The sequence below is a fragment of the Lepisosteus platostomus genome, chromosome 3, assembly GCF_059453375.1.
Source record: "Lepisosteus platostomus isolate fLepPlt1 chromosome 3, fLepPlt1.hap1, whole genome shotgun sequence".
NCBI lineage: Eukaryota > Metazoa > Chordata > Actinopteri > Semionotiformes > Lepisosteidae > Lepisosteus > Lepisosteus platostomus.
In genome coordinates this window covers 63,839,778-63,854,373 of record NC_142613.1, presented here as the reverse complement: position 1 = coordinate 63,854,373, position 14,596 = coordinate 63,839,778, and the positions used below count along the sequence as shown (strand labels likewise).

At 41.9% G+C, this 14,596-nt stretch overlaps 1 protein-coding gene across 1 annotated transcript; it reads right to left on the bottom strand.

Moving 5' to 3' along the window:
• Positions 1 to 745: 745 nt before the first annotated feature.
• LOC148675265 (cytosolic phospholipase A2 gamma-like) lies at positions 746 to 6,975 on the bottom strand. Its single transcript, XM_088626417.1, has 13 exons — positions 6,900 to 6,975; positions 6,149 to 6,202; positions 5,020 to 5,140; positions 4,800 to 4,936; positions 4,169 to 4,397; positions 3,945 to 4,068; positions 3,524 to 3,664; positions 3,390 to 3,443; positions 3,104 to 3,154; positions 2,546 to 2,644; positions 2,163 to 2,326; positions 1,538 to 1,694; positions 746 to 1,072 (listed from the first exon to the last, which is right to left on the bottom strand). Exons 2-13 carry the CDS (start codon positions 6,154 to 6,156, stop codon positions 921 to 923), a joined length of 1,437 nt encoding a protein of 478 aa, XP_088482543.1. The 5' UTR covers positions 6,157 to 6,202; positions 6,900 to 6,975; the 3' UTR covers positions 746 to 920.
• Positions 6,976 to 14,596: the final 7,621 nt, after the last annotated feature.

The following is a 14,596-nucleotide window of genomic DNA, read 5'->3' as shown; positions in this document are numbered from 1 at the left end:
AGCATGCAGCAGAATCACAGAAGACATGCATGAAGTACACCAGAGGTTAAGGCAACAGATTGAGTTGCAATACTGGTCTAATATCCCAGGATACACTGGCGTTCGCATTGGAGGGGTGAGGAATTAAATCCATACCAACCCAAAAAAGCTCCACAATAAAAATGTTGCCAAGTAACAGGACAGTAACAATTCAAGCTCTCCCCCAAGAGGGGGGCAAACCCCCTACCAAAAAAAAGTTAATCTTAAGAGACCCATCATCATGTTTAGCAATACATGAATGGAAAGTAGATTTTAAACCAATTGTTGCATAGTATTTTGTATTGGAAATAAAACCAAAAAGGCAATGTTTTTCTAGAGTACTTGCATTGTTCCTCCTGCAGGAGGAGCACTAAACAGGTCCTTATGCAAGGGTAGCAGGCAAAGGCAATTAAGTAATCTACACAACATTCTACTTTCACCCCCACCAATTCATTTTGGATCCACTTCCAGATTGCATCAACCCCAACTAAGTTTCAGGAAGACTTCATTCCCAAGTATCAATTCAACCTAATTCAACTAAGACTGCACCTGCAGTGAGATTGAGTCATGCCAGTCTAAAAGTCAAATTTTCTTCTAGGCCAGTGTAGTCTTACAACTGAAGATTTCTCTGAAGGCATTTTTACTTCTAGTTGTTCATGAACCAATGAAGAATGAACAAGGGAATAAAAAAAAAACCACTAAACTTAAATGAAGAGGGCATACAGCATTTCACATGGCATTATAGTTTTATTTTAGTTCCACATTCACAAAGTGACTTACAAGTGGGACCCACAGAGTTGAAGAACAAGCTCCAATACAGTTAAGGATCCATCAAAGGACGTGTCCCAAGTATACACACACACACACACACACAAGTAAACCAGCAGCTTGCAAGCAGACATTTAGGAAGCCTTCTGATCCACCTTGTTTCCTATTGCCTCAAGTAATTTGTTTTTATTTCGCACAATGTTGTCCTTGGATACCTCAAATAAACGGTTAATTTCCTTCTCAGTGTATGAAAACTTCAGTGTCGGGTAGTCTGATAAGCCACATACTGCAAAGAGAGGTCAGAAAGAATTAGTTCATTTGCAAGTTACTGCAACTAGATTACTACCTCTGTACCTATGGAATCTTCAGCTTCCAAATTGCAACGGGTTTCTAGGTTGGTGAATTTAGGGTGCCGTGTTACCACCAGGTCAGACGCTTACTCGTCTAGTCAGCCATGAGGTCAGCCTACACTTAATTGTAGTAGAGCTGTTCTACTTTCAATATAAACAGCCTGCAAAATTGTGCATCATTCCAATAAAAGCCTAGGAAGCAAAAAAAAAGTCCTTCTCCTTTCTGCTGCCATGTTTTGGACCAAAACAGACTGTAGCCAAAGCTTAGAGAAGGCAATACAACTATAAAATTGCCACCAAAGGAGACTTGACTATCATCAAGTCATTGTGGGAAACAAGGTATTTCCAAGATGACACTTTGCCCTTGAGAAATCCAACTGTAAATGCTCATTTATACTTACTTTTGTCATTGGTACTGTTGAACAGAGGCATGTGGATGACTGTAGGAGCCCCAGCTCCACTATATACATAGCAGTCCCCCACCTCACCAGCAGGAACATGGATCTCAGGGAAAGGGATGGAATTTGCCTTTGCATAGCCTGCAGCCTGCTTTACAGTCTAGAGAGAAAAGTGGAAGTACTTTGAGAAGTGAACAGAAGAGAAAACCACAGCAGGTTGGGGTGGGTAGGTGGGAGTTCATAAGGACTTCTGTCACTTTAAAAATCTACATGCAACTGGATTGTACGAAGAAAAGAAAAAAAAAGCAAAGGCAGATGGTAGAGGCAAACCCAAGTACTTTGAGAACTCCAACTAAACATTTTTTGGGATGTCTTGGTTTATTGAAGTACTGTAGCAGGTTATACCTCATGGCTTGAGGAATGCAAGCCATTTCTGGCTGTTTGAGGGCTCAGTGTTGTACAAACACTGGACAAAAACCCATGAGCTTTGTTAAAAAAAGACAAGTACGCATAATGAATGTTTTACCAAGCTAGCAAGATTTTGCACTCTCTATTCGTATAATTCCTGAAGGGCCGAGATTAACATTTTCAAGAGAATGGCAAGAGTTGCAAAAAGCAGGATCTGTACCAGGAATGGGTCATCTCCAGCACTGTAGTCACAGGAAATTATCACATCCACCTGGCGCTGCGGCCGGAGCACAAGAGGGTAAGCACTGTTTATAGCCAGTCCGGCATCCACCAGGTAGAAGAACTTGTTATTCACTAGAGAGGACACACTCGGCGGTTGTTCTCCTGTGGAAGAGGATTTCTTTCAATTGGTGGCAAAGTAAATTCAGCTGCACTACAGATATTCTGTGCTTTTAAGTTCTGGCAAGTCCGTACAATATTAACATTTCATAGTGTTAAGTGTGCCAGCTGATCAAGAGCATCTTAGAGATTAAATGCAGTTGTCCATTCCCTTTATAACCCCCCCTCATGTAAATTAAGTTCTTGTATTGCATCTGAACTCACCCGACGGGAGAGAATCACAACCATACAGAAAGTTGTAGTTGGTGCCCCACTGCCAGCTTTCAAGTACATTTAACATTTTGCTCACAAGACCCAAAGTTTCTAGAAAACAGACAAATTGCATTTCAGCAATTGACATGTACTCCTTCCTACATAAGGTATGCTCATTTCATCTCGATTTATACAGGACAATAGATGTTTAGTTTGCTCATATGAATAGTGCCAGTAGATTTCGTACTCAAGTGTGCCCAACCCATGTAAACAGGTGTTGGGGTTTTTCCCCACTCACAAGACGCATTACTGGCTTGTACTACTCTATTGCATTTTTAAACAAAACTGCATATTACCAAGAGGAGAGCAACAGGAACCAGTTCCAGATTCTCCTAAATGGATCCTTGTAGTGATTAATGCCCAAGTGTTTTGCATTACAGAAAAGAGCTTTAGCAAGGGTCTCAAGTTACTCCCAAAACAAATTCCTTTATTAACATGATTTATCAGGGACTAAAATAGAACTGTTGCAGCACTTCCAATACTTAATCTTAAAAGCCAAACTGTCCTTACCTTCTGTTTTTCCAGCAATGAAAATGAAACCCAATTCATCCCTCAGAGAATCTGCAAAGATGTTTATACATTACTCTTGGTCTTCCTAATTTAGATGGAAGGATTACTTGCCAATATTGCAAAAAAAAAAAAAAGCATGTAGCTTCAGGAGGATATCTACTCACTGGCAGACAATTTGAAAAAAACCCTGCAGCACAGTTTACTGTTCAAATGCTGTCCAATATAAAGTGGACAGGAGTACTGACCAGTGCAACACACAAACATTTTATAGCCCAATTGTATTTACCCATTACGTATTTCTCCAAAATCTCCTTTACTGCCAGAGCACTTCCCCATAGGCCTGCGAAAAAGAAAAAGCTTTAAAAATGCTGCCATTGTGGGAGTACTACTCTTTTTGAAGCCAAGCAGGGAAGCTCTCACCTTGTAAGTAGCACAAGTCATGCTGTGGGTGGGGATGTTTTAGTTCCCCCTTCTCAAACTGACTTCCAAAGTTCTTGGTGCTAATGAAAGCTCCATATGCGGGAAATCCTGCTTCATAGGGTGTGAACTCAAACCACATTTCTGTTCAAGGAAATTGAAAGTCTCATTAAAATGCTTCAGCTTCACCATCTATAATCTTTTGGAGTGAAGAATATAAGTCATTTAGTACGCCAAGAGCCCCATTATTGTATCAGAAGGGCATTCTCTGGAGTCGGGGTCTTTAGAATGAGTGCGAGAGTAGTGGCATGCTTTTCCACACTGAAGCAATTCCATTTAGAAAGGCAATTACGGAGGATGAGCCCAACTGAGAAAAATGCTGCACCTGGACATAACCTTGTCTTAAGTACGGAGGAATTGGTACCTGGTGGAGACAGTTCTGGCTTCTCAGTATTAAGGAGGTCTTTATCAATGGCTGCATAAATAGGGTAAGGGAGCTTTCCACTAATAAGTGGATCATTGTGCTCAGGCAAAGTGCAGGTGTACAGCTGGAAAAAAAAAGAAAAAAAAAAAAGAGAAAAGATCAAAGAAACTGAGTAACATGAAGTGCTGCTTTGAGCTCAATGTGCATTGGAAACCAGGTTTTACCTTCTTAATCATCTGGCTCACAATCAGAGTTCCCCAGATATTGGTGCAGGAGAAAACATCCGTCTTGGACGCCTCCAGCAGTCGGCCCAGCAAAGGCCTGCTGTTCCCCAGCTTTTCCATCACTTTAGAGAACCCAAAGCCTGAGCTTCCAAGACTGGCCAGTATTTTGGTGACCAAGAGATCCAACTCCTCTACCCATGATGGGTTTTCACAAACTGAAGACATAGCCCTTTGAGGAAAAAAAAAAAAAATACCAAGATTAGTGCCTACAAACATGCAAGGCAAGTTAGCATCTAATGGGATTTGCATTTCATTTTGTTAAAATCTTACCTACCAAAAACAAAGACTTAAACTGATTAGCATTCTATGGAGAATACATTTTTTGCATTGTTGTACTAATGGGGTTTTATTCCAATTTTAGAATTAGATGGCTTACTTCCCAGACTTCTGAATAGTCAACCACTTTTAAAGTATCTCAGATCTCTTTGGCAACTGGAACTTTCATATTCTGAAAGATTCATTGGGAAGACACGTTTCCTCCCCACCCCTATCTCTATCCCTTTTATGGTGCACTGCTGACCACATACCAACCACAACCCCCCAACAAGCTGTCGATTAACAGGTTCCTCACCAGGTGGACCCAGAGACCCCACAGAGATACATGGCCGAGTCCAACAATCCAGTTTCCTTTAATCCACACAGTGAGCCAAGCAAAGCAATCATGGCACGGAGACCCCCACCAGAGCCCAGGATGGCAATAACAGGGGTCTGGAGAAGGAAGAGATATCTTAACACTGGACGATCTCCAAAAGATCATTAACTCCAATAAAGCTACCTCCAACATACTGTACCTGCTGCGTTGGCAGCTCTTTCCCCAATAGTGTTTTTAGATCGGCATTGACAATTTCTCTTCTTTTGGCTACAGCTTCTTCCTCCCCTTTTGACAGAGAGGAAGAAAGGCGTACAGATGTGCTGTGGAGGAAAGCAGATCTCACATTGAAGGTGGTACCATTAACAGGCATTTCCAGTGACCTCTTCATTCTAACCAAATGCACCACAGAAGGAAAAAAAAAAAAAAAAAAAAAAAAAGGAGCACTCAACCTATTGGGGTTGGTCTGTGGCCACAGAATTTGTGAAGTAGCATCACCACCCTGTTTTTTTTTTTCCCAGAACCTTGAATTGGTTGCCCCCTCTAATTTGTTCTGAGACTATTGCATCAAAAACCAGATGACCATCCTACTCCCCACCTCACAACCTTCATTCACCTAATTCTGGTCCCCCAAGGCTGTCTTGCATAGTACAGGTGACAAGGCCATCTCCTGCTATGCCCCAAAGCTCAGGAATTCTATCCCTAAGGATATCACCATCTAAGCCCTCTCAAAAACCTTAATTGGGAGAGCTTTTATTCAATTAGTTCCATGTCTGTCTCTTTGCTTACCAACTGTATTCAAACAGTTATTGTAAATTTTATAATACTATGGTCTCCTCTCATTGCACACTAAGAGTCCACTTTTGAAGGTGTAAAAAGGCTTACCATTTTACTTAATATACACCCTCTTCATTACAAGGATAGATGCTAAAAGGAACAGCCACTGGTTTCTTAATGAAAGATCAGGCTGTTAATACTTTAGCCACCTTGGACAACTAAACTGGAAATAAAACCAACGGTATTACTATTGCATATCTAGTACCTGGCCCACAACAGTGCAGTTAAAATTTAAGCACAAGCAATTTGCTGGATGTTAAATTTAAACCTGCATTACCCCCACAACTATTGCAGTAAGCATTTTTCCCCAGGTTCTCCACCCTAGTGGTGCAAATTGACAATTTACCATTTCAGTTACTGTGTTGAGTACTCATTTATTACAATTTAGATTGGTGGAGCAACTTAATTGCTTTCTTTGAGCAAGTACCATAAAGGATCCAACTATATTTAAAACACAAGCAGGGTTACTACTACTATATGTAGCCAATTCATACCTGGACATCTCCCCACACTTTAAAGATTTCTCACAAGTAAACAAAGGCCTTCCCCTGAAATAAGATAAAGGTGCATTAGTCCAATAACCATTACCAGGTGCAAATACTAGATGTCAGTTAACCTAGAGCACTACATATGACCAAGAACCTACAGGATTTGAAAGTTGGTCAAATGGGAGTATAGTACTACCACTTAGGACTGAGACCAACCACCAAGGTGCAGCAGGACATTTAGAAATAAATGGCAGCCCTAAACACCTTCAACCATGAGAAAAGAGCAGAGCAAAAGCTGGACTATACAAGCAGATTTAAGATGGGCCACAAAGAAACATGTAAAGCTTAATGCCTTACAAAAAAAAGGAAGCACCGTTATGGTCAAGCCTTTCAGGTGTGAGGGGAAGAGGACAAAGCAACAGAATCTCATACTGTAGTTTTATGATCTAGCAATACCCTTTCAATTCTTTCACCTCCAATGGGTTCGCTCATTTAAGGAAGTAAAGCGGTTTTAAAAGAGCTTAAAAAAATCCTCACATCAATAGTTGAGACAACCCCTCACCATTGGTTGAGGGATTTAGCTAGATGAGGTTTTGTTACTTTGTAGCCAGTACTTAAGCACTGTGCCCCACAATCTCACTGGTGCAGGAGTTTGTAATTCAAAATGCAATCCTAATTAGGCAACAGCAAACAGCAACAAGATAATAACAATACAGTCACAAAACAAGCAAAATCACACTGAGAAAAAGCCACTTACCCGTCACACAAACAAACTCAACTTCCTTTTTCCCAGAGCTGACTAATAAAACACCTACCGCCAGCCTACATATTTATTCACACTTTGCCACACCTGGTGCAGTTTCTGTACATTTTCTAGCCAGGTGCTGCTGGTTATTTGATAATTACTATGGTAATATATAGATATGGCCTAACAATGGTACAACACAGGTAAGGCAGAACTAGCAATTAAGCTATGTTAGGATAAGTGGAAAGGTTTATTGAAAACAGAATAACAATGAAAACTGACAAAGACTATTTTTCCATCCATGGTGCTGCAAAGCATAAACACAATCTGTCACCATGAATAATCTGTACTTAGAATACTAGGATCACTTTTAAATTATTGACTAATTAAGGAAGTATTTTTTTCAATTAAAGCAACCTTGATTCTTGAGAGCCAGAATGTCTACAAGTTTTTTCTTTCAAATGAAAAATCACATCTGCATGGAGTTGTAGTGCATATTCTCCCAATGTTTTTGTGGGTTTTCCCCAGATGCTCCGGTTTCCTCTCACATTCAAAAGATATAATGATATGTTAACAGGTTTCTGGGAAGAAGTGGCCCTGGTATGAGTGCGTGTATGTTTGTGTGAGCCCTGTACTGGATTTTTAATCCATCCATGGTGTATCCCACCTTGCACCTATTGCTTGCTGGGTTAGGCACTGGCGTTCTCCACCACCTTGTACAAATGGTGGATTGATGAATATTTAATATCAAAGGTAGCACAGATACACTGACAGCTATTTCACCCTTAATATGTGATGCTACCGTCACATCATCCAGGTGGATGCTGCACATTGGTGGTGGTGGAGGGGAGTCCCCATTACCTGTAAAGCGCTTTGAGTGGAGTGTCTGGAAAAGCGCTATATAAGTGTAAGCAATTATTAATTATTATTATTAATAGGCCATCAGCATAATATTCTCAATATTAACCAGTGATATGTTATGTTAGAGGTAACTCTTTTGGGGATAGAGTGTCTCTTATCACTATACAATATTTCCAAAGAATTATAGAAATTATATTATTAATTACACATTATAATTATTAATTATAGCAAGGACCACACAAGTCTTCCAATTCTATCTCTTGCCTGTTTATGGTGAGAGAGGGTAGTGTGTTTAGATAAAATGGAAATCCTTTCCTAAACCAGTATTTCCCTGAATACTGTGAGGTATGAGCTGCTAGCCTCAGGTACTAACCACCTGGGAGAAGACAAATGGCTTTAGTTATTTCTTTCCACACAGTGAATGAGGCACTAGTATGTACCTTGTGGCTATAGTTGTGTTAATTTTATAATAGTAGAGCGTCCTATTATAAAAAAAAACTGTTACAGCACCCCTGTTGGTGAAATTTAGAAACCATGGACATCCCTTTCACCCTCCTAGAGTTGTGTAATGACCACTGCTAATACTCATTCAATTATTTCATAGAAAAGTTTAAATGATTATGTTCTTAGGTGCAGAACTAGCCTTTACCAGCCAGTAAGCCACTGTAATTTGTGTGTGCACCCCAGTTATTGATGCTATCAGGGCTGTCAAGGAATAGTTTTACTCCTTCTTGATCAGGTTTTGAACAACATGATCATGCACCTTGATTATTTCAAAGTCACAACAGAGCAAAACTCAGATCTCTGGACCATTGAGAAAGAAGGAGGTTTGGTATGAGTTCATCGTTGATCCATTATTATTTGATCATCCATACAGAATTATTCAATCAGAATATCAAATTATTGCTGGAAATGTTGATTTGAAGTAAAATACAAGAAATGGAGGAGGTGCAGACAGAGGAATACAGGAAAGCAGGAATCAGAAAACTAATAATCAAACTTAAAAAAGACAAAAGATGTAGTGTGGCAGGCCAGTCTTTGAAGAAAGAGCGATCTTGCCACTAGAGGACACCAAATGCCTATTTCACTTTCAAAGAGTTTCAATGGTTATCAGTTGATTACATTATTGGTAGAGGTAAATTCCACATTCTCACTTAAGATTAATTAGTGTTGTGTTAGAGTATAGGGGGAGAGAGGGAGACAGCTTGAAAAAGGGGTTAGACTGTGGTCATAGGGATAATCAGAGACTTTGATTCCACCTGCCCTTAATCTGCTTTCTAATGCCATTAACTCTGACTTGGTGAAAGAACTCCTTAATCTTCATGGTTGAGTTTTTGCTTGAAATTCTGTAGCTGTCTGAGGAAGCTCAAAGTTTAGTATTTTTTTATTCTCCGTCCACTATTACACAAACCAGTTAATTGTTTTGTTGGTCTCTTTAATGTAAATTTGTGCGCCTAAATTTTAGTTTGTTTCAGCAAATGTTTGAATACTTGTGTTATCATAACCTTCCCATTTTTCTTTCAGAACAGTTTACAACTTTTTTGTTTTGGACATTAATTAACATTAATTGCTACTAAGACAAAACATTTCCTAAGAAAAAAGGAAATACAATTTCCTTATTGCACCATAGTACTCTCACATTAAAGGGCTGTAAGATAAAACATTTAGGATGAGGATCTTTCACATGGGAATGTTAAAGATTGAGTGCATTTACATGTGAAGTCTCTTGACTTCTTATTAGCAGATCAGGTACAGTACGTGTTCTAGGAGGTCACATCACAGGAAGTAATTTGCTGTAGAGAGTCTCCAGTCCTGTCCCCTGTCCATTATATTTCATAGGTCTCTATAAGATCATTAAGTTAAAAATTGTCAGTCTTAAATAGAGATGACTATAGAGGAAACTGATCAATTTATTGAAAATCATCAAATCATCAAAGGCATTGACAAAGTCAAGCCAGTGAACGTCTTCGGAATCAATGATGAAACAAAACCCAGAAGAAACTCATGGAAACTACTTTGATGTGAATTTTAAACTAATTTATCATGAGTCATTTATTTATACAAAGGACTATGGGAGGATGGAATGAACCATCCAGACAAGTAGTTGAATCCGATGCCGTGACTTGTTTGGATGAGATACTTGAATTACAAGTGGACTAGGCAAATGGCCTCTGCTCATATTGCACCCTATCTTACAAATACTTGGAACAATTCATTTCGATTGGTATTGCATGTGATTTGCTTACTTCAGTAATTTATATATAATTTGTCCAAAGTCGGACTACACTTTCAGCCCTCATGAACCAGAACTTTCTTTAATTGAAAATGATTCCTTGCTTACTTTATAACTGATATATAGGTTTTCCTGATCACTGGATACAGGTGAAGTAGAAAACCAATTGGATTGGGGCTCCCGAGGGACAAAAGCGTGTAATCACACAAAACGCTGAACAGAACACAGCTTTGTACAGACTATTCCCTTTCTGATCTCTAACTGTTAAAGTATTTTGTTTCCCTTGATGGAGTATATGAGAAAGTGGTTGGAAGACTGCGGACATCAAGAAAATGGGGTTACCACGCTGCCAAGGAGAGATGGAAGACCTTGTCGGAAATTGCAAAAATCTGACCGGATATAAGATGGAGGATTGGGATGGTTAAATGGATTGATATGTATGTGTTTTGTATTGTTCTAATAAAAAAAAATGTTTCCCTTGATGAAGAAAATAAACAAAAATATGATCTTGAGTTGTGAAATCAACAACAAAAGCTTTCTTATTTTTTGTATTCATGCAAAGATCATGTAAACAGAAAAACATAATCGTGCTCATACCCTAGCAGCCATGACTTTTTTATGCTTTTTCATCTGCAAGTGGAGAAGCAAAAGGCAGGACAATGTGTGATAAAGGTTAAAGTTATAGTCCTCAGGTCCTCCGCCTCCAGGTACTGGGGTAGAGTGGGCTGTCGAGTGAGATGAGGAGCCCTGACAGAAGGTGGGTTGACTCCCTCTGGGAGCCTGCAGTAGGGGATACTGGGACAGGGGCGGGGGTGGCTGGTCCTCAAGGTGGGTAAGTCTGAGCAGTGAAAGTTTGAGCCCGTATCTGGTGTGGCCGTATCCCCTGGAGGTCCACTGGGGGTTGGCGCAGATGACAGCTGGTCTCACTCACCCTCTCAATGGTGGCGCACAGTTCTATCCATTTGTTGTCGACTTTTGGGTAATGACCTCTGATCCGTTCTGAATCCACTCAAAGTGCTTTACAGGCAATGGGGACTCCCCTCCACCACCACCAATGTGAAGCCCCACCAGGATGATGTGACGGCAGCCATAGTGCGCCAGAATGCTCACCACACATCAGCTATCAGTGAGGAGGAGAATTGAGGAATGAAGCCAGTTCATAGATGGGGATTATTAGGAGGCCATGATTGGTAAGGGCCAATGGGAAGTTTGGCCAGGACACCGGAGTTACACCCCTACTCTTTTTGAGAAACGCCCTGGGATTTTTAATGACCACAGAGAGTCAGTGTAACTGACACAGAGAGTCAGGACCTTGGTTTTACATCTCATCCGAAGGACGGCGCCTGTTTACAGTATAGTGTCCCCATCACTATACTGGGGTATTAGGACCCACATAGACCGCAGGGTGAGTGCCCCCTGCTGGCCCCACTAACACCTCTTCCAGCAGCAACCTTAGATTTTCCAAGGAGGTCTCCCATCCAGGTACCGACCAGGCTCCACCTGCTGAGCTTCAGGGAGTTGCCAGTTGTGAGTTGCAGAGTGATATGGCTGCTGGTAATATTGAATATTGAAATATTACAATATGGAACTACTGGCCAACAATCGCCGGCAGACTTCCTGGGGCTCTAGGTCTCCTTCCTGACTCTCCTCCCACAGGGACATGGACTCAGTTACTGCAATGTGGCGATTCACAAAAGGAGGAGCCCTGGTCTTTCCATCCCCTCTCTATGGCAGTCACTCTGTTCCCTGACCTGGCCCCTTTTCTGCGCAGACAGACCTAGCTCCGGTGAGCTCAAAGCCACACACCTGTTAGAGGCAAGCATTCTTCCAGGTGAGTGTCCTCGCCTGACTCCCACTGTCAGCCTGCCATAGTGGAGTTAGTCCGTCTTCTTCCCAAAACGCTACTCTCTTCACAAAGAAGGCTCCACAGCCCAAGCATTTGTCTCTTCATGCAAATATACTGGAACGTTGAGGGATTCACTAGGGCAGTGTGGAGGGTCACAATCTGGAGGAGACATTCGAAGGCTCATGAGTGTTTCTTTATTGCCCTTTTATTTTTTAAATGATAAGGCAATGAAGAGGTTGAGGTGAAAGAGAGTGAAAAGGGGATTCCTCTGTTTGTTTGTTTTTTTGGGGGGGGGGTAAAAGGTAGGAAGAGGTGAGCCTAAGGGGAAAGGATAAAATTCACTGGCAGAACATTACAATTCTGTGTTGAATCGGCCCAAACCTGGTTCGGAGGAGAGGACAGTGATGGAGAATAAGCAGGAGACAGGTTTGCAGCTTCACAAAGGCAGTTTATGGCCCTTTTAGTGATAGAGGAAGGAGCTGATAGTCTGGGGAGATATAAAGATACAGAGAGACTGTGGGTGGAGATAAAAAGAAATGGGGGAGCACAGTCTCTCACAGTTTGCCAAGTGGTTCAATGGGGGGTGAACGTTAAGAGGACCCCCCTCTGTCACGGACGTCCAAAGGGACTACCCGAGGGCAGCAGGAGAGCGGAAAAGAACCCATATGCGTAGCGGCGAGACGCGAAAAAGGCCCAGGCTCGTAGTGCAAAGAGTTCAGGAATGCCGTATAGAAACCTATGCCCTCAGGTAGTGGACGTGGGGCGACCCGGTGCTAGGCGGGTCTCAGGACATCCGAACGCCAATGCTGAGCCACAGCAGAGTGCAAGACCCGGAAATATATAGCCCAAGGGAAAGAGAGGGACCGGAAGGACAGCAGACCGGAAACTAGGGACAGGACAGAGAAGGAGAAGGACAGGACACCCTCCAATAAAGGGCATGAAGCTTATATAGGGATTGTAAACTGCAGTTCAAGGTCATGGGGCAATGATCCAGTCCATAACTCCGGTGGGGAGGGGGCAGACGCTCCAATACTATTACATAGTTCTTCTGATATTACCGCATACACCACAAAAGTCAAAAAAGGTCTCGATTGCCATAACTCGAGAAAATAATTTTGCAAGAGAATGACTTGTCTGTTGTTGTTTTTTGCACACTGCCTGTTGTCTCTGTCTTTCTTTTGCTACACAAGTGTATTGCTGTTGTTGTTGTTGTTTTCTCTTTGTACTACTTATGTCCGAGAGCTAGCTAAATAGCATTTCGTTATACCATATACCATGTATAGGAGTGTAATGACAATAAACTTGAAACTTGAAACTTGTTTCTTCATCGCCACAGAATTCCATAGTGATTGTGCCCAATATTTCTGCCTGAAAAAGGTTTGCAGAGCTTTAGATGTGGACACGGGCAGAGTGGTGGCTCTGTGGCTAAGGATCTGCATCTCTGGCTGGAAGTTTACTGGTTCAAATCCCACAGCTGGCAGAGGAATCCAACTCTGTTGGGCCTCTGAGCAAGGCCCTTAACTCCAGCTGCTCCAGGGTGCTGTATAAATGACTGAGACTGTACTCTAACCCAAGCTTCTCTCCCTATCTGTGTGTCTCATGGAAAGGAAGTTGGGGTATGTGAAAAGACAAATTCCTAATGCAAGAAATTGTGTATGGCTAATAAAGTGATCTTATCTTATCTGTGTGACAATGTGGGAAACCGCTTTGTAAAAACGACTCTTAAGCGGTCTGTCCTACAGCTTGTGGATGCAATATCAGATGTTTCATAATACACCGCTAGTGAAAGGGTGCTGTTTTTCCAGCATATATATTGCACGGCATAATAGCAAACGACAAACCTCATTAAAACTGTCATTTGCCATTTTGGCCAGAGTAAAATATTGAATTAAAACAAAAATAACGATGAAATAATAATAATTGCTTACACTTATCTAGCGCTTTTCTGGACACTCCACTCAAAGAGTGGTAATGGGGACTCCCCTCCACCACCACCAATCTGCACCACCCACCTAGATGATGCGAAGGCAGCCATAGTGCGCCAGAACACATCAGCTATCAGTGGGGAGTAGAGCAGAGTAATGAAGCCAATTCATAGATGGGGATTTTTAGGAGGCCATGATTGGTAAGGGCCAATGGGAAATTTGGCCAGGATGCCGGGGTTACACCCCTACTCTTTTCACGAAATGCCCTGGGTTTTTAATGACCACAGAGTCAGGACCTCGGTTTTACATCTCTTCTAAAAGACAGTGCCTGTTTACAGTATAGTGTCCCAATCACTATACTGGGGCATTAGGACCGAAATGGACCACAGGGTGAGCGCCCCCTGCTGGCCCCACTAACACCTCTTCCAGCAGCAACCTTAGTTTTTCCCAGGAGGTCTCCCATCCAGGTACTGACCAGGCTCACACCTGCTCAGCTTCAGTGGGCTGCCAGTTGTGAGTTGCAGAGTGATATGGCTCCTGGCTAAAATGCTTCAATCAACCAGATTATTTTTGACCACTGCGTCGTCCAGTTAATTCACAATACCATTGCCAGCGTTATTCTCAGGCAGTTAAATACACAAGCATTGTACGCATTGTTGCTCTAGAAGAGGCTTTGGGTTTCTATACCGGAGTACCACCTTAAATTCACAGCTGCCGTCTTCTGCCATCGTTTGGAAAAACTGCGCTGAGCTGCGCAGAATCTGCAAAAAAATCCTGTACGTGGGGTTTGTTGCGTCACGCAGGAGCCCTGGGAGAAAAACGCCGATCGCAGCAGAGTTTGTGC

What these genes read in the sequence shown, in the direction of transcription:
- LOC148675265 (XM_088626417.1), bottom strand. An exon ending in GGGGTCTCTGGGTCCACCTG is followed by an intron (nt 4,398 to 4,799) that starts GTGAGGAACCTG and finishes TTTTCCTCAAAG; the next exon opens with GGCTATGTCTTCAGTTTGTG. An exon ending in TGAGCCAGATGATTAAGAAG is followed by an intron (nt 4,069 to 4,168) that starts GTAAAACCTGGT and finishes TTTTTTTTCCAG; the next exon opens with CTGTACACCTGCACTTTGCC.